Source organism: Aulonocara sp. 'chitande type north' Nkhata Bay, linkage group LG23 (genome assembly GCF_057382095.1).
Source record: "Aulonocara sp. 'chitande type north' Nkhata Bay isolate Kocher_YH1m ecotype deep benthic linkage group LG23, A_spYH_male_GT1.1, whole genome shotgun sequence".
NCBI classification, from domain to species: domain Eukaryota; kingdom Metazoa; phylum Chordata; class Actinopteri; order Cichliformes; family Cichlidae; genus Aulonocara; species Aulonocara sp. 'chitande type north' Nkhata Bay.
Window position 1 is genome coordinate 3,305,165 of NC_141365.1, and position 18,638 is coordinate 3,323,802.

At 44.1% G+C, this 18,638-nt stretch overlaps 1 protein-coding gene and 1 pseudogene across 1 annotated transcript; both read right to left on the bottom strand.

Annotated features, from left to right (window-relative positions):
- Positions 1–9,859: 9,859 nt before the first annotated feature.
- Positions 9,860–11,554, bottom strand: LOC147300904 (E3 SUMO-protein ligase ZBED1-like). Its single transcript, XM_086282284.1, has 2 exons — positions 10,482–11,554; positions 9,860–10,238 (listed from the first exon to the last, which is right to left on the bottom strand). The coding sequence occupies exons 1-2, from the start codon at positions 11,552–11,554 to the stop codon at positions 9,860–9,862; spliced, it is 1,452 nt and encodes a 483-aa protein (XP_086138410.1).
- A 1,652-nt stretch (positions 11,555–13,206) lies between these two features.
- Positions 13,207–14,995, bottom strand: LOC147300905 (uncharacterized; annotated as a pseudogene).
- Between the last annotated feature and the right edge of the window lie 3,643 nt (positions 14,996–18,638).

Below are 18,638 nucleotides of genomic sequence, written 5' to 3' on the forward strand. Positions count from 1 at the left end.
TTTTGTTTTTGTGCATAACTTCTGTGTCTGGGCACTCCTCTGGATATTCTTACACTAGAGAAGAGCTTCTTAACTACAGGACTACAACACCTGTGGATTTACTTCCAATATTTGTCGCATCTGCGGCAGATTTACTGCAGACTCTGATCAGGAAAGTGAGACGCCGAAAGCGAGGAAAGCGAGCCGGCGCACTCGTGCGTCTGAGGAGACGCGGACTGCGAACTGCTCTTCCTGGGATCTTCCTTTCCAACGTACGCTCACTCAGGAATGAGATGGACGAGCTGGCCCTGATGAGAAGCATGAACAGAGACGTTGCCTCCTCCTGTGTCTTGTGTTTTACGGAGTCGTGGCTCTGTGAGGACATCCCGGACAGCGCGCTCAAGCTGGAGGGCTTTCATCTGCTGCGCGCGGACCGGCAGGCCTCTCTCTCTGGTAAGACCACAGGTGGACGTGTCTGCTTCTACATTAATAGTGGCTGGTGCACAGATGTAACAGTGATTGCTCGGCACTGCTCTTCCTCTCTGGAATACCTTTTTATTCACTGCAAACCGTTTTATTCTCCGCGGGAGTTTGCTTCATTCATCTTGGCCGCTGTTTACATCCCGCCAGATGCGGATGCGCAGGCAGCTCAGTGCGCACTCGCGGAGCAGATACTGCACATGGAGCGGACATTCCCGGACTCTCTCATCATTGCTCTTGGGGACTTTTACAACACCCCCCTCCTCACCCCACACAAAAGAGGATTTCACACCACCTCCTCCCACCACAACCCTTCATATTCATGAAGCAGATGCGAGGAAGCAGTTTAAGAGTCTGAATGCTCGGAAAGCTCCCGGCCCAGACGGTGTGTCTCGTCTACTGGACGCAGCCGGAGGGTTCACTTGGTTGTTTGCTCTCAATAGAAGCTGAGCGCGTCTCCGTGTCTGTGCTGGTAAACGATACTGAGTCCCAGTGCTCAGTAAACTGTACACCTGACCGTTATTCTCCCACTGAATCCGGTGTGTCCACGGTCCAACACGTGCTCAACACGATGGTGCTGACCGGTGCCCAAACACACCAGAACACCAAATAAGTAAAATAACACAAACACGAACTTCTCCATGGCTCGTCGGGATGGCAACTGCTCCAAAAGTGACACATGAAATAGGCTGACATTTGAGTTTGACACGGGAGGTGAGGGGGTGTTTTGAATATGCTTGACTCCGTCACGAGGTTGCGCACAGCATCACCGGCAAGGGGGCTTGGTTTGAGAGGTTTTTGGCATCTGTGATGTGATTTACAACCATCCACCCATGTACAGCAAGAAGCCGCACTCACAACCGTGGGCATCAGCAAGTTGGTGAAATTTAAACAAAACAAAACAGCATTCCATCTGAAACTCTCTTATTGTACCCAAAATACAAATTTTAGTGATTACATGTGGCTTCATTAATTATGTTCAAACGGATGAATACATAACGCAAGTAATAACTTTATGATCAGTCAGTGAATGAAGGAGCTCAAGAGTGCAAATATAGTTGCAATAAAGTGACAAATATGCCCTTTTATGTCAAACAAAGACCGAAATAAGTGGCATCAGTGTGAGGATGAGAATGAGCGATCCAACCTCACACTGCAGATATCAGGGCAAAGCACAGTGGGGGGGTTGCAGTCTTCTTGGCTGGACCTTCTTCTGCAGTGTGTGATCTTCTAGGAGAGTCTTCATGCAGCATGCCTGCCAGTGTGGTCCACACTGCTTCTCTGTCAGTCTTGGGCACACTGCGTAGGTCTTTAAAACGTGGGTCCAGTGCAGTTGCGATCTGGAGCCATGCATAGTTGGTATGTTCCTGGCGGGAAGCAAGGTCTTCCTTAAACTTCTCTTTAAACCTCACCACATATGCAGGGTCCTCATCAGTTACTTCCATGACACGGCGCAGGTGGCAGAAGGCTGGTAGAACTACAGAGCAGGAGACGTAGGCCTCTCCTCCCAGCAGTTCAGTCACATATCTGCAGTGGAATACACACACACACACACACACACACACACACACACACACACACACACACACAGAGAGAGAGAGATAAGACAGCAAATTTAAAAAAGCTTTTTAATACTAGGTAATATTAATAAAATATTTGATTTCATTTATTTTTTAAATAAGACATTTTCATAATAACAAAACTGATTTAAGATGTATGTTTGATACATTTAATCTAAACCTACAATTATGGTCACAATGACAGGCTCACCTGCAGGGCTCTAGAAGTGTCTCCAGTCTCTGGAGTTTGTCCCACTCTGGAGGCGTCAGGAGGACAAGTTTATGCTTTTGTTTATCCAGAGTCGCGGTTACTGCAGTTTGGTTGCGGATCAAGCGCTTCACCATCTCCAGCGTGGAGTTCCAGCGCGTAGGCACGTCCTGGGCCAACGGCTCCTGCTTGCGCCCCAGTGACACCTGCTCTGCGTTCAGCTCTGCTGTGTTTGCTGGGCTGTGCTTAAAATGGCCAACAATTTTGCGGCATTTGGCCAGCGCAGTGACAAAGCCACTGTCTGCGAGACTCACTGTGATGCATCTCTGTAGAATGTGCGCGGTACACGGCATGTGATTGAATGGCATGATGCGAGCCGCGGCGATCATATTGCGCGCACTGTCCGTGCCTACTGTTGTCACCTTCTCCTCAATTCTCCACCTGCGAGCAACAGTCTGGAACTGCTCTGCACAAGCCTCCGCAAAGTGCCGCTCTTCCGTTTTCATTATAGTCAGCGCAAAGGATGTCAGACCCCAGGCTTCAGTGATTAAATGCGCAGTAACTCCCAGGTAATTGTCATTACTCAATGATGTCCAGTGGTCTCCTGTCAGAGCCACGCATTCTGTGTGAACTAAAGCCTCTTCTTTTTTCTTTTTCTCCGTTTCATACAGTTCGTGGATTCGAATTGTTATTGTGCTTCTCGCTGGGGGCTTGTAGGACGCGTCCTGAGATGCAACCTTTAAAACATCCGCAAAGCCCTTGTCCTCCACAATGCTTAGCGGTCTGCAGTCCTTTGCTATCCATTTGGCTATATTGTCGGTCAGTTTGTCCAAAGAAGACTTACCGAGTGGCCTGCGTTCACTAAGAGTGGTCTGACGCAGGCCGGGTGAAGCTGCTGCCCCGACAAACGCGTGTTTGGCATTAAGGTGGTATTTTAAGGTCGAATTTGAACGGTGAAATTGAAACTCTTTACTACAGTGAGTGCAAATTACAACGCGTTTGTTTATTGTCCCATCTATGTTCTTCTTGTATTTAAATTCCCCATCCAGAAGGCCATCCGCTTCCTGCTTCTCCATTTTCAGTGGCGCGGTAAACAAATCAAGTGGAATTATGGGAGCGACTTATCTGCGTGTTGCGCTAAATAGTTAAATATTCTAACGTAATTAATTCCAAAATTTAATTATCGCAATTAACGCGTTAATTTCGACAGCTATAAATATAATATAATATAATATAATATAATATAATATATCATGTTGCTATTTAATGTTTTTTGTTCGTGTTGCAGCTGCTCTGTGAGCCAAGCTTTCGTTGTCTAAATTCAATGGCAATATATCTCTGCACCACACGATGGCGATAGATTCTCACAGACAGTCTGTGCTCTGCTTCCGCCACCAGTCATCTTTAAATCTTTTTTTTAATTCAATGAAACCTTTATTTAACTGTCCATCTCGCGGCATTACTTAAAAAAAATCATATTTAAATACAAAGAAGATTAAATACATGAACGACAGTAAATTGATAAAATAAGAGCAAATAAATATATTTACAAATGATAGCAACATCAATGGAATAAAAGCATGAACAGCAGCAGAAGGAGAAAGAGGCCTGTATCTACATTATTACTCTGGCAGCTCTCAGTCTCCATACAGACAGGACACGTTGCAGCGTAATTGCAGACAGGTGCGTGGGCCTGAGCTCCGCCCAGGCAGAATGACGAGTGGAAGAAAGCAGCAACACAATAAACATATGTAGCCTTGCGGAGCCGGCCGGGCAGACACCGAGACAGAGTGCAACGATTTTATACGTGACAACACACACAAAAAAACACACACAACAAAAATCAGAATGTGTTTGTGATTTGGATTTTTATTTAAAGGTGAAACCTTTTTTCTTTTCTTGTTTTGCCAGATTAGACATTTTGATTCATTTCATTTAGTTTTTTTGTTTTACTTTGATGCTATAATAGATGTTTTTAAAATGTAGTCATATTTAATACTATATTGCAGGGGTGCCCAATCCCGGTCCTCGAGAGCTACCGTCCTGCAGCTTTTAGATGCATCCCTACTCCAACACAGCTGAATCAAATGGTTTGATTACCTCTTCAGCATGCCATCGTGTTTGGCAAAGGCCTGATAACAAGCCATTCATTTGATTCAGCTGTGTTGGAGTAGGGATGCATCTAAAAGCTGCAGGATAGTAGCTCTCGAGGACTGGGATTGGGCAGCCCTGCTATATTGCATCATGGCAAAACAACAGTCTCCTCAAGCTGCTTTATACTGTAAGGTAAAAACACTACAGTAAAAGCCAGAAAACCCCAACAATCCAATGATCCCCTTTGAGCAAGCACTGGGCGACAGTGGGGAGGAAAAACTCCCTTTAGGAAGAAACCTCCGGCAGAACCAGGCTCAAGAAGGGGCGGCCATCTGCTGCGACCGGTTGGGGGTGGGTGGGCAATCTCAGTCCACGAGGGCCGGTGTCCCTGCAGGTTTTAGATGTGTCCTCGAACCAACACAGCTGATTTAAACGGCTAAATTAGCTCCTCAACATGTCCTGAAGTTCTCCAGAGGCCTGGTAACGAACTAATCATGTGATTCAGGTGTGTTGAGCCAAGGTGAGATCTAAAACCTGCAGGGACACCGGCCCTCGTGGACTGAGAATGCCCACCCATGATATAGGGAGACAAGATGAAGTATACTTCTAATGGCCTATTTTAGCAGTTAATTTTTAACAATCAACTGGTGGTAATCCATCATCAGAATTGAGGAAAGGTGGTGTTGATGGAGACTCTACAGGAGGATTCACTGGGGAAGCCATACCTGCACTTCTGCCAGGGTGTCTTGGACGTACCTGAATAAATGTAGTTTTCCCTGGAAGTGGACGAGGATTAATCTGAGACGGAGTCTCCTCAGAACATCTCCCCATCATGCTTCTATGGTCCAACGATGCCAGCTTTTGTCCTTTCTGTTTTTCTAATTTAAGCTGGAGTTGAGCGTCTTTCACTCTAGATTTTAGATGACCTATCTCTTTTTCTTCATTGGCAGCCTTTTGGATAATCTGGTTCACTGGTCCAATGAGCTCCTCTCTTTGTCGGAATAAAGCGTACTCGGAAGACTTTACCATGTCATTGTACTGCTTTTTAAATGATTCCAGCTCCCGTGTTTTAGCTAGTAAAGCTGCATCTAGATCCTTGCATCTGATACGTAGACAGTTCAGCTGTTTTTCAAGAAACTCCGTTGTTCCAACAAAGGGGGTGCCTTCCACTCCGTCTACGTATTTCTTTTTCAAGTAGTGGAACATATCCCTAAATTCCACCTTTTCTTTTCCTCTCAAGTGACCTTCATGTGGAAATGCCTTTTCAAAGGACAAAACGCACTGGCACAATTCCTCTTGGAAGTAGCGCTCTTTCTTCTCCAGCCAATTCACTTTGGATATAAATCTTTCCCGTTGCTTTTTTGTGGAGCGCAGTTTCTCTTCCAGCGCCACCTTTTCAGCCAGTGCCTGATTGTGTGCCGCTTTTACTTTGTGCCGGTCCACTGCTGTCTTTCTGTGGTTTTCCTGCTCTGTGCTTAGGGCCTTTTTGACGTCTTCAATTTTCTTTTTCAAAGAATCAACTTCGTCTTCAAGCATAGCCTTCATTTTCTTTTCCAAGGCCAGAGCTCTAATATTACTCTGGCATTTCTGCTTGATCGCCATATTCTGGGCCTTTTGGTCGTCTATCACTTTGCCCATTTGACCTTTCTCCTCTGTTAATTCTTTCATGTTTTTAACCATAAATTCATTTTCGTCTTGTAACTGTGTATTATGCCACAAAACACCGTCAATCCAACACTGCGAGGATTGACGTTCTTCCTCGCGTTCCTTAACCGCATTGACGGTCACACCTCTACTATTTTTTACTGCCGTCTGCAGCTTTTCTATTTTGGAGTCATACATGTTGATCACCTCTTCTAACTTCCTGTCTGCAGCATTTGCTTTGTTTTCCAGTTTTTTAGTATTTTCCTGGTAAAACTGCTGCATCTTATTTTTTTCCTCTTTGTGGCGTTTCAATAATAATTCAACAACTTGGCTGTTGTGAAATTGCTGACGTGCCACCTTTTCTTTCTCTGTTTCCAGCAGTCCTTGCAGGACTTGGACTTCGTCCTCGTGTTTTTCTTTAAGCTCAGCCAGAGTTTTCTCCGTCTCTGCGCGGAACTTTACCAGAGCTTCGTGGTCATCTTTTATCGAGTCCAACCTGTCTGCGATGTTTGTCCTGTCATCCAAGACCGAACCCAGCAGCTTATTATTCTGCAAAAGTTCATTGTTTTCTTTTGTTAGATCCTCGATCCGTTTCTTATTGACTGTATGCAGGTTTTTGAAGTAGTCAAGCTCAGTTTTGAGCTTTTCAACCTCGTCGATCATTGGCTGCAGTCTTTGCTCGAACTGTCTGGCATATGTTTCTTTTTCTTTTTCACTTTTTTTAACCATTGTTTTCGAGAAATTAACATTTCTGTCTTTGTTAGCTTTCGAACTCATTTCTGCTTTTTTATGTGCTGTATCACTCCAACAAAACGATAGCTTAATGAATTCCCTTTGACAGCTGTCCTCTATTTATAGACTTGAACATCAAAGGATGAAAGGACTGTCACTATGACATCACCACGTTCTGTGACGTAACAGGGCTTTGGAGCGTGATGTCACGGGGGTGGGCGTGGAAAGGATTTTGGGGGTCTAAACAAAGCGTGTCTTTTTTTTAAAACTTTATTTAACAAACAATGAGTATACAACATACGAACAGATGAAGTATACAACAGAACATGAACACAAAAAGCCAAGGGTGAAAGAAAAAGGTAACAATTATAAGAATACACGCAAAAATTCACATACATATATTGTTGTGAGAGCCTTTTTGTTGGTGCAGTCTGATATTGATTGTATGTGCATGTGCACATCCTTAAAATAATGACAGAAATATGGTGTTTTGTTAGTAAACTTACATTTATGGATAAAAAATTTAGCTAAAAGTATTAAGAAATTTATCATAAAAAACATTTCTCATACTTCTTGGGGAACTTAAAGAAACAGAATAAAACATTTTCCCATCGTAAAGAAAACTCCCTTAAAATATGGACAATAACAAAGCTGCTAAATTCCTTCCAGAATCTCTGTGTAAAAGAACAGTACCAAAAAAGATGTGTCACCGTTTCTGGATGATCCCCACAGAAAGTACAATTAGTATTTATGTCCCTTTTAAATTTGACCATGTAGTGACTGGCTGGATAACATGTATGTCGAATTTTAAAAGAGACTTCTTTCACCTTATTTACAATCAAATATTTATGGGGGACCATCCAGACTGTCTTCCGCTTGATATCTGGAACACTGATTGGAAAATTATATAGTGCAATAAAGTCGTTGTAAGTAAGTAGTTGTCCCTCTTTACTAACCAGCTGAGCCACCAATAGGATCCCATTTTGGAGCCAAGTTTCCAGGAAAAGTGATTTATTTTTCTATAAAATATCTCTGTTGTTCCAGATAAGGTATTTGTGAGGTGAGAAGTTGTGTTTATAAATGAGGGTCCACGCTAAGAGGACCTGCTTATGGAAGGATGAAAGCTTTACAGGGACTTTCTCAACATTGTAATTACAATTTCAAATAAAAGTAAAGCCACCAAAACGAGAGAAAATGTGGTATGGTATAAAGTTCCAGATAGAGGTAGGGTTTTAAGAAAATGTTTGGCCCAATTAATTTTGAAAGTGTTATTTAAAGTAGAAAAGTCTAAGACGTTAAGCCCACCTGATTCGTACTTATTCATCACAACAGTTTTTCTAATATAGTGCGTACGGTTTTTCCATATAAAATTAAAGAGCATACGGTCAATATCTTTACTACTTTTCTTATCCAGATGTAAGGAGAGAGCAGCATATGTTCATCGGGATATCCCTTCAGCTTTAGTAATTAACACTCTACCTTTCAAAGACAAGTCCCTTGTTCCAAGATGGCGCCGCCGCGTATGGATGCCCCGGTGCTTCAGTGCGTTACTTCTGTTTTGTTTTTGTGCATAACTTCTGTGTCTGGGCACTCCTCTGGATATTCTTACACTAGAGAAGAGCTTCTTAACTACAGGACTACAACACCTGTGGATTTACTTCCAATATTTGTCGCATCTGCGGCAGATTTACTGCAGACTCTGATCAGGAAAGTGAGACGCCGAAAGCGAGGAAAGCGAGCCGGCGCACTCGTGCGTCTGAGGAGACGCGGACTGCGAACTGCTCTTCCTGGGATCTTCCTTTCCAACGTACGCTCACTCAGGAATGAGATGGACGAGCTGGCCCTGATGAGAAGCATGAACAGAGACGTTGCCTCCTCCTGTGTCTTGTGTTTTACGGAGTCGTGGCTCTGTGAGGACATCCCGGACAGCGCGCTCAAGCTGGAGGGCTTTCATCTGCTGCGCGCGGACCGGCAGGCCTCTCTCTCTGGTAAGACCACAGGTGGACGTGTCTGCTTCTACATTAATAGTGGCTGGTGCACAGATGTAACAGTGATTGCTCGGCACTGCTCTTCCTCTCTGGAATACCTTTTTATTCACTGCAAACCGTTTTATTCTCCGCGGGAGTTTGCTTCATTCATCTTGGCCGCTGTTTACATCCCGCCAGATGCGGATGCGCAGGCAGCTCAGTGCGCACTCGCGGAGCAGATACTGCACATGGAGCGGACATTCCCGGACTCTCTCATCATTGCTCTTGGGGACTTTTACAACACCCCCCTCCTCACCCCACACAAAAGAGGATTTCACACCACCTCCTCCCACCACAACCCTTCATATTCATGAAGCAGATGCGAGGAAGCAGTTTAAGAGTCTGAATGCTCGGAAAGCTCCCGGCCCAGACGGTGTGTCTCGTCTACTGGACGCAGCCGGAGGGTTCACTTGGTTGTTTGCTCTCAATAGAAGCTGAGCGCGTCTCCGTGTCTGTGCTGGTAAACGATACTGAGTCCCAGTGCTCAGTAAACTGTACACCTGACCGTTATTCTCCCACTGAATCCGGTGTGTCCACGGTCCAACACGTGCTCAACACGATGGTGCTGACCGGTGCCCAAACACACCAGAACACCAAATAAGTAAAATAACACAAACACGAACTTCTCCATGGCTCGTCGGGATGGCAACTGCTCCAAAAGTGACACATGAAATAGGCTGACATTTGAGTTTGACACGGGAGGTGAGGGGGTGTTTTGAATATGCTTGACTCCGTCACGAGGTTGCGCACAGCATCACCGGCAAGGGGGCTTGGTTTGAGAGGTTTTTGGCATCTGTGATGTGATTTACAACCATCCACCCATGTACAGCAAGAAGCCGCACTCACAACCGTGGGCATCAGCAAGTTGGTGAAATTTAAACAAAACAAAACAGCATTCCATCTGAAACTCTCTTATTGTACCCAAAATACAAATTTTAGTGATTACATGTGGCTTCATTAATTATGTTCAAACGGATGAATACATAACGCAAGTAATAACTTTATGATCAGTCAGTGAATGAAGGAGCTCAAGAGTGCAAATATAGTTGCAATAAAGTGACAAATATGCCCTTTTATGTCAAACAAAGACCGAAATAAGTGGCATCAGTGTGAGGATGAGAATGAGCGATCCAACCTCACACTGCAGATATCAGGGCAAAGCACAGTGGGGGGGTTGCAGTCTTCTTGGCTGGACCTTCTTCTGCAGTGTGTGATCTTCTAGGAGAGTCTTCATGCAGCATGCCTGCCAGTGTGGTCCACACTGCTTCTCTGTCAGTCTTGGGCACACTGCGTAGGTCTTTAAAACGTGGGTCCAGTGCAGTTGCGATCTGGAGCCATGCATAGTTGGTATGTTCCTGGCGGGAAGCAAGGTCTTCCTTAAACTTCTCTTTAAACCTCACCACATATGCAGGGTCCTCATCAGTTACTTCCATGACACGGCGCAGGTGGCAGAAGGCTGGTAGAACTACAGAGCAGGAGACGTAGGCCTCTCCTCCCAGCAGTTCAGTCACATATCTGCAGTGGAATACACACACACACACACACACACACACACACACACACACACACACACACACACACACAGAGAGATAAGACAGCAAATTAAAAAAAGCTTTTTAATACTAGGTAATATTAATAAAATATTTGATTTCATTTATTTTTTAAATAAGACATTTTCATAATAACAAAACTGATTTAAGATGTATGTTTGATACATTTAATCTAAACCTACAATTATGGTCACAATGACAGGCTCACCTGCAGGGCTCTAGAAGTGTCTCCAGTCTCTGGAGTTTGTCCCACTCTGGAGGCGTCAGGAGGACAAGTTTATGCTTTTGTTTATCCAGAGTCGCGGTTACTGCAGTTTGGTTGCGGATCAAGCGCTTCACCATCTCCAGCGTGGAGTTCCAGCGCGTAGGCACGTCCTGGGCCAACGGCTCCTGCTTGCGCCCCAGTGACACCTGCTCTGCGTTCAGCTCTGCTGTGTTTGCTGGGCTGTGCTTAAAATGGCCAACAATTTTGCGGCATTTGGCCAGCGCAGTGACAAAGCCACTGTCTGCGAGACTCACTGTGATGCATCTCTGTAGAATGTGCGCGGTACACGGCATGTGATTGAATGGCATGATGCGAGCCGCGGCGATCATATTGCGCGCACTGTCCGTGCCTACTGTTGTCACCTTCTCCTCAATTCTCCACCTGCGAGCAACAGTCTGGAACTGCTCTGCACAAGCCTCCGCAAAGTGCCGCTCTTCCGTTTTCATTATAGTCAGCGCAAAGGATGTCAGACCCCAGGCTTCAGTGATTAAATGCGCAGTAACTCCCAGGTAATTGTCATTACTCAATGATGTCCAGTGGTCTCCTGTCAGAGCCACGCATTCTGTGTGAACTAAAGCCTCTTCTTTTTTCTTTTTCTCCGTTTCATACAGTTCGTGGATTCGAATTGTTATTGTGCTTCTCGCTGGGGGCTTGTAGGACGCGTCCTGAGATGCAACCTTTAAAACATCCGCAAAGCCCTTGTCCTCCACAATGCTTAGCGGTCTGCAGTCCTTTGCTATCCATTTGGCTATATTGTCGGTCAGTTTGTCCAAAGAAGACTTACCGAGTGGCCTGCGTTCACTAAGAGTGGTCTGACGCAGGCCGGGTGAAGCTGCTGCCCCGACAAACGCGTGTTTGGCATTAAGGTGGTATTTTAAGGTCGAATTTGAACGGTGAAATTGAAACTCTTTACTACAGTGAGTGCAAATTACAACGCGTTTGTTTATTGTCCCATCTATGTTCTTCTTGTATTTAAATTCCCCATCCAGAAGGCCATCCGCTTCCTGCTTCTCCATTTTCAGTGGCGCGGTAAACAAATCAAGTGGAATTATGGGAGCGACTTATCTGCGTGTTGCGCTAAATAGTTAAATATTCTAACGTAATTAATTCCAAAATTTAATTATCGCAATTAACGCGTTAATTTCGACAGCTATAAATATAATATAATATAATATAATATAATATAATATATCATGTTGCTATTTAATGTTTTTTGTTCGTGTTGCAGCTGCTCTGTGAGCCAAGCTTTCGTTGTCTAAATTCAATGGCAATATATCTCTGCACCACACGATGGCGATAGATTCTCACAGACAGTCTGTGCTCTGCTTCCGCCACCAGTCATCTTTAAATCTTTTTTTTAATTCAATGAAACCTTTATTTAACTGTCCATCTCGCGGCATTACTTAAAAAAAAATCATATTTAAATACAAAGAAGATTAAATACATGAACGACAGTAAATTGATAAAATAAGAGCAAATAAATATATTTACAAATGATAGCAACATCAATGGAATAAAAGCATGAACAGCAGCAGAAGGAGAAAGAGGCCTGTATCTACATTATTACTCTGGCAGCTCTCAGTCTCCATACAGACAGGACACGTTGCAGCGTAATTGCAGACAGGTGCGTGGGCCTGAGCTCCGCCCAGGCAGAATGACGAGTGGAAGAAAGCAGCAACACAATAAACATATGTAGCCTTGCGGAGCCGGCCGGGCAGACACCGAGACAGAGTGCAACGATTTTATACGTGACAACACACACAAAAAAACACACACAACAAAAATCAGAATGTGTTTGTGATTTGGATTTTTATTTAAAGGTGAAACCTTTTTTCTTTTCTTGTTTTGCCAGATTAGACATTTTGATTCATTTCATTTAGTTTTTTTGTTTTACTTTGATGCTATAATAGATGTTTTTAAAATGTAGTCATATTTAATACTATATTGCAGGGGTGCCCAATCCCGGTCCTCGAGAGCTACCGTCCTGCAGCTTTTAGATGCATCCCTACTCCAACACAGCTGAATCAAATGGTTTGATTACCTCTTCAGCATGCCATCGTGTTTGGCAAAGGCCTGATAACAAGCCATTCATTTGATTCAGCTGTGTTGGAGTAGGGATGCATCTAAAAGCTGCAGGATAGTAGCTCTCGAGGACTGGGATTGGGCAGCCCTGCTATATTGCATCATGGCAAAACAACAGTCTCCTCAAGCTGCTTTATACTGTAAGGTAAAAACACTACAGTAAAAGCCAGAAAACCCCAACAATCCAATGATCCCCTTTGAGCAAGCACTGGGCGACAGTGGGGAGGAAAAACTCCCTTTAGGAAGAAACCTCCGGCAGAACCAGGCTCAAGAAGGGGCGGCCATCTGCTGCGACCGGTTGGGGGTGGGTGGGCAATCTCAGTCCACGAGGGCCGGTGTCCCTGCAGGTTTTAGATGTGTCCTCGAACCAACACAGCTGATTTAAACGGCTAAATTAGCTCCTCAACATGTCCTGAAGTTCTCCAGAGGCCTGGTAACGAACTAATCATGTGATTCAGGTGTGTTGAGCCAAGGTGAGATCTAAAACCTGCAGGGACACCGGCCCTCGTGGACTGAGAATGCCCACCCATGATATAGGGAGACAAGATGAAGTATACTTCTAATGGCCTATTTTAGCAGTTAATTTTTAACAATCAACTGGTGGTAATCCATCATCAGAATTGAGGAAAGGTGGTGTTGATGGAGACTCTACAGGAGGATTCACTGGGGAAGCCATACCTGCACTTCTGCCAGGGTGTCTTGGACGTACCTGAATAAATGTAGTTTTCCCTGGAAGTGGACGAGGATTAATCTGAGACGGAGTCTCCTCAGAACATCTCCCCATCATGCTTCTATGGTCCAACGATGCCAGCTTTTGTCCTTTCTGTTTTTCTAATTTAAGCTGGAGTTGAGCGTCTTTCACTCTAGATTTTAGATGACCTATCTCTTTTTCTTCATTGGCAGCCTTTTGGATAATCTGGTTCACTGGTCCAATGAGCTCCTCTCTTTGTCGGAATAAAGCGTACTCGGAAGACTTTACCATGTCATTGTACTGCTTTTTAAATGATTCCAGCTCCCGTGTTTTAGCTAGTAAAGCTGCATCTAGATCCTTGCATCTGATACGTAGACAGTTCAGCTGTTTTTCAAGAAACTCCGTTGTTCCAACAAAGGGGGTGCCTTCCACTCCGTCTACGTATTTCTTTTTCAAGTAGTGGAACATATCCCTAAATTCCACCTTTTCTTTTCCTCTCAAGTGACCTTCATGTGGAAATGCCTTTTCAAAGGACAAAACGCACTGGCACAATTCCTCTTGGAAGTAGCGCTCTTTCTTCTCCAGCCAATTCACTTTGGATATAAATCTTTCCCGTTGCTTTTTTGTGGAGCGCAGTTTCTCTTCCAGCGCCACCTTTTCAGCCAGTGCCTGATTGTGTGCCGCTTTTACTTTGTGCCGGTCCACTGCTGTCTTTCTGTGGTTTTCCTGCTCTGTGCTTAGGGCCTTTTTGACGTCTTCAATTTTCTTTTTCAAAGAATCAACTTCGTCTTCAAGCATAGCCTTCATTTTCTTTTCCAAGGCCAGAGCTCTAATATTACTCTGGCATTTCTGCTTGATCGCCATATTCTGGGCCTTTTGGTCGTCTATCACTTTGCCCATTTGACCTTTCTCCTCTGTTAATTCTTTCATGTTTTTAACCATAAATTCATTTTCGTCTTGTAACTGTGTATTATGCCACAAAACACCGTCAATCCAACACTGCGAGGATTGACGTTCTTCCTCGCGTTCCTTAACCGCATTGACGGTCACACCTCTACTATTTTTTTACTGCCGTCTGCAGCTTTTCTATTTTGGAGTCATACATGTTGATCACCTCTTCTAACTTCCTGTCTGCAGCATTTGCTTTGTTTTCCAGTTTTTTAGTATTTTCCTGGTAAAACTGCTGCATCTTATTTTTTTCCTCTTTGTGGCGTTTCAATAATAATTCAACAACTTGGCTGTTGTGAAATTGCTGACGTGCCACCTTTTCTTTCTCTGTTTCCAGCAGTCCTTGCAGGACTTGGACTTCGTCCTCGTGTTTTTCTTTAAGCTCAGCCAGAGTTTTCTCCGTCTCTGCGCGGAACTTTACCAGAGCTTCGTGGTCATCTTTTATCGAGTCCAACCTGTCTGCGATGTTTGTCCTGTCATCCAAGACCGAACCCAGCAGCTTATTATTCTGCAAAAGTTCATTGTTTTCTTTTGTTAGATCCTCGATCCGTTTCTTATTGACTGTATGCAGGTTTTTGAAGTAGTCAAGCTCAGTTTTGAGCTTTTCAACCTCGTCGATCATTGGCTGCAGTCTTTGCTCGAACTGTCTGGCATATGTTTCTTTTTCTTTTTCACTTTTTTTAACCATTGTTTTCGAGAAATTAACATTTCTGTCTTTGTTAGCTTTCGAACTCATTTCTGCTTTTTTATGTGCTGTATCACTCCAACAAAACGATAGCTTAATGAATTCCCTTTGACAGCTGTCCTCTATTTATAGACTTGAACATCAAAGGATGAAAGGACTGTCACTATGACATCACCACGTTCTGTGACGTAACAGGGCTTTGGAGCGTGATGTCACGGGGGTGGGCGTGGAAAGGATTTTGGGGGTCTAAACAAAGCGTGTCTTTTTTTTAAAACTTTATTTAACAAACAATGAGTATACAACATACGAACAGATGAAGTATACAACAGAACATGAACACAAAAAGCCAAGGGTGAAAGAAAAAGGTAACAATTATAAGAATACACGCAAAAATTCACATACATATATTGTTGTGAGAGCCTTTTTGTTGGTGCAGTCTGATATTGATTGTATGTGCATGTGCACATCCTTAAAATAATGACAGAAATATGGTGTTTTGTTAGTAAACTTACATTTATGGATAAAAAATTTAGCTAAAAGTATTAAGAAATTTATCATAAAAAACATTTCTCATACTTCTTGGGGAACTTAAAGAAACAGAATAAAACATTTTCCCATCGTAAAGAAAACTCCCTTAAAATATGGACAATAACAAAGCTGCTAAATTCCTTCCAGAATCTCTGTGTAAAAGAACAGTACCAAAAAAGATGTGTCACCGTTTCTGGATGATCCCCACAGAAAGTACAATTAGTATTTATGTCCCTTTTAAATTTGACCATGTAGTGACTGGCTGGATAACATGTATGTCGAATTTTAAAAGAGACTTCTTTCACCTTATTTACAATCAAATATTTATGGGGGACCATCCAGACTGTCTTCCGCTTGATATCTGGAACACTGATTGGAAAATTATATAGTGCAATAAAGTCGTTGTAAGTAAGTAGTTGTCCCTCTTTACTAACCAGCTGAGCCACCAATAGGATCCCATTTTGGAGCCAAGTTTCCAGGAAAAGTGATTTATTTTTCTATAAAATATCTCTGTTGTTCCAGATAAGGTATTTGTGAGGTGAGAAGTTGTGTTTATAAATGAGGGTCCACGCTAAGAGGACCTGCTTATGGAAGGATGAAAGCTTTACAGGGACTTTCTCAACATTGTAATTACAATTTCAAATAAAAGTAAAGCCACCAAAACGAGAGAAAATGTGGTATGGTATAAAGTTCCAGATAGAGGTAGGGTTTTAAGAAAATGTTTGGCCCAATTAATTTTGAAAGTGTTATTTAAAGTAGAAAAGTCTAAGACGTTAAGCCCACCTGATTCGTACTTATTCATCACAACAGTTTTTCTAATATAGTGCGTACGGTTTTTCCATATAAAATTAAAGAGCATACGGTCAATATCTTTACTACTTTTCTTATCCAGATGTAAGGAGAGAGCAGCATATGTTCATCGGGATATCCCTTCAGCTTTAGTAATTAACACTCTACCTTTCAAAGACAAGTCCCTTGTTCCAAGATGGCGCCGCCGCGTATGGATGCCCCGGTGCTTCAGTGCGTTACTTCTGTTTTGTTTTTGTGCATAACTTCTGTGTCTGGGCACTCCTCTGGATATTCTTACACTAGAGAAGAGCTTCTTAACTACAGGACTACAACACCTGTGGATTTACTTCCAATATTTGTCGCATCTGCGGCAGATTTACTGCAGACTCTGATCAGGAAAGTGAGACGCCGAAAGCGAGGAAAGCGAGCCGGCGCACTCGTGCGTCTGAGGAGACGCGGACTGCGAACTGCTCTTCCTGGGATCTTCCTTTCCAACGTACGCTCACTCAGGAATGAGATGGACGAGCTGGCCCTGATGAGAAGCATGAACAGAGACGTTGCCTCCTCCTGTGTCTTGTGTTTTACGGAGTCGTGGCTCTGTGAGGACATCCCGGACAGCGCGCTCAAGCTGGAGGGCTTTCATCTGCTGCGCGCGGACCGGCAGGCCTCTCTCTCTGGTAAGACCACAGGTGGACGTGTCTGCTTCTACATTAATAGTGGCTGGTGCACAGATGTAACAGTGATTGCTCAGCACTGCTCTTCCTCTCTGGAATACCTTTTTATTCACTGCAAACCGTTTTATTCTCCGCGGGAGTTTGCTTCATTCATCTTGGCCGCTGTTTACATCCCGCCAGATGCGGATGCGCAGGCAGCTCAGTGCGCACTCGCGGAGCAGATACTGCACATGGAGCGGACATTCCCGGACTCTCTCATCATTGCTCTTGGGGACTTTTACAACACCCCCCTCCTCACCCCACACAAAAGAGGATTTCACACCACCTCCTCCCACCACAACCCTTCATATTCATGAAGCAGATGCGAGGAAGCAGTTTAAGAGTCTGAATGCTCGGAAAGCTCCCGGCCCAGACGGTGTGTCTCGTCTACTGGACGCAGCCGGAGGGTTCACTTGGTTGTTTGCTCTCAATAGAAGCTGAGCGCGTCTCCGTGTCTGTGCTGGTAAACGATACTGAGTCCCAGTGCTCAGTAAACTGTACACCTGACCGTTATTCTCCCACTGAATCCGGTGTGTCCACGGTCCAACACGTGCTCAACACGATGGTGCTGACCGGTGCCCAAACACACCAGAACACCAAATAAGTAAAATAACACAAACACGAACTTCTCCATGGCTCGTCGGGATGGCAACTGCTCCAAAAGTGACACATGAAATAGGCTGACATTTGAGTTTGACACGGGAGGTGAGGGGGTGTTTTGAATATGCTTGACTCCGTCACGAGGTTGCGCACAGCATCACCGGCAAGGGGGCTTGGTTTGAGAGGTTTTTGGCATCTGTGATGTGATTTACAACCATCCACCCATGTACAGCAAGAAGCCGCACTCACAACCGTGGGCATCAGCAAGTTGGTGAAATTTAAACAAAACAAAACAGCATTCCATCTGAAACTCTCTTATTGTACCCAAAATACAAATTTTAGTGATTACATGTGGCTTCATTAATTATGTTCAAACGGATGAATACATAACGCAAGTAATAACTTTATGATCAGTCAGTGAATGAAGGAGCTCAAGAGTGCAAATATAGTTGCAATAAAGTGACAAATATGCCCTTTTATGTCAAACAAAGACCGAAATAAGTGGCATCAGTGTGAGGATGAGAATGAGCGATCCAACCTCACACTGCAGATATCAGGGCAAAGCACAGTGGGGGGGTTGCAGTCTTCTTGGCTGGACCTTCTTCTGCAGTGTGTGATCTTCTAGGAGAGTCTTCATGCAGCATGCCTGCCAGTGTGGTCCACACTGCTTCTCTGTCAGTCTTGGGCACACTGCGTAGGTCTTTAAAACGTGGGTCCAGTGCAGTTGCGATCTGGAGCCATGCATAGTTGGTATGTTCCTGGCGGGAAGCAAGGTCTTCCTTAAACTTCTCTTTAAACCTCACCACATATGCAGGGTCCTCATCAGTTACTTCCATGACACGGCGCAGGTGGCAGAAGGCTGGTAGAACTACAGAGCAGGAGACGTAGGCCTCTCCTCCCAGCAGTTCAGTCACATATCTGCAGTGGAATACACACACACACACACACACACACACACACACACACACACACACACACACACACACACACACACACACACAGAGAGAGAGATAAGACAGCAAATTAAAAAAAGCTTTTTAATACTAGGTAATATTAATAAAATA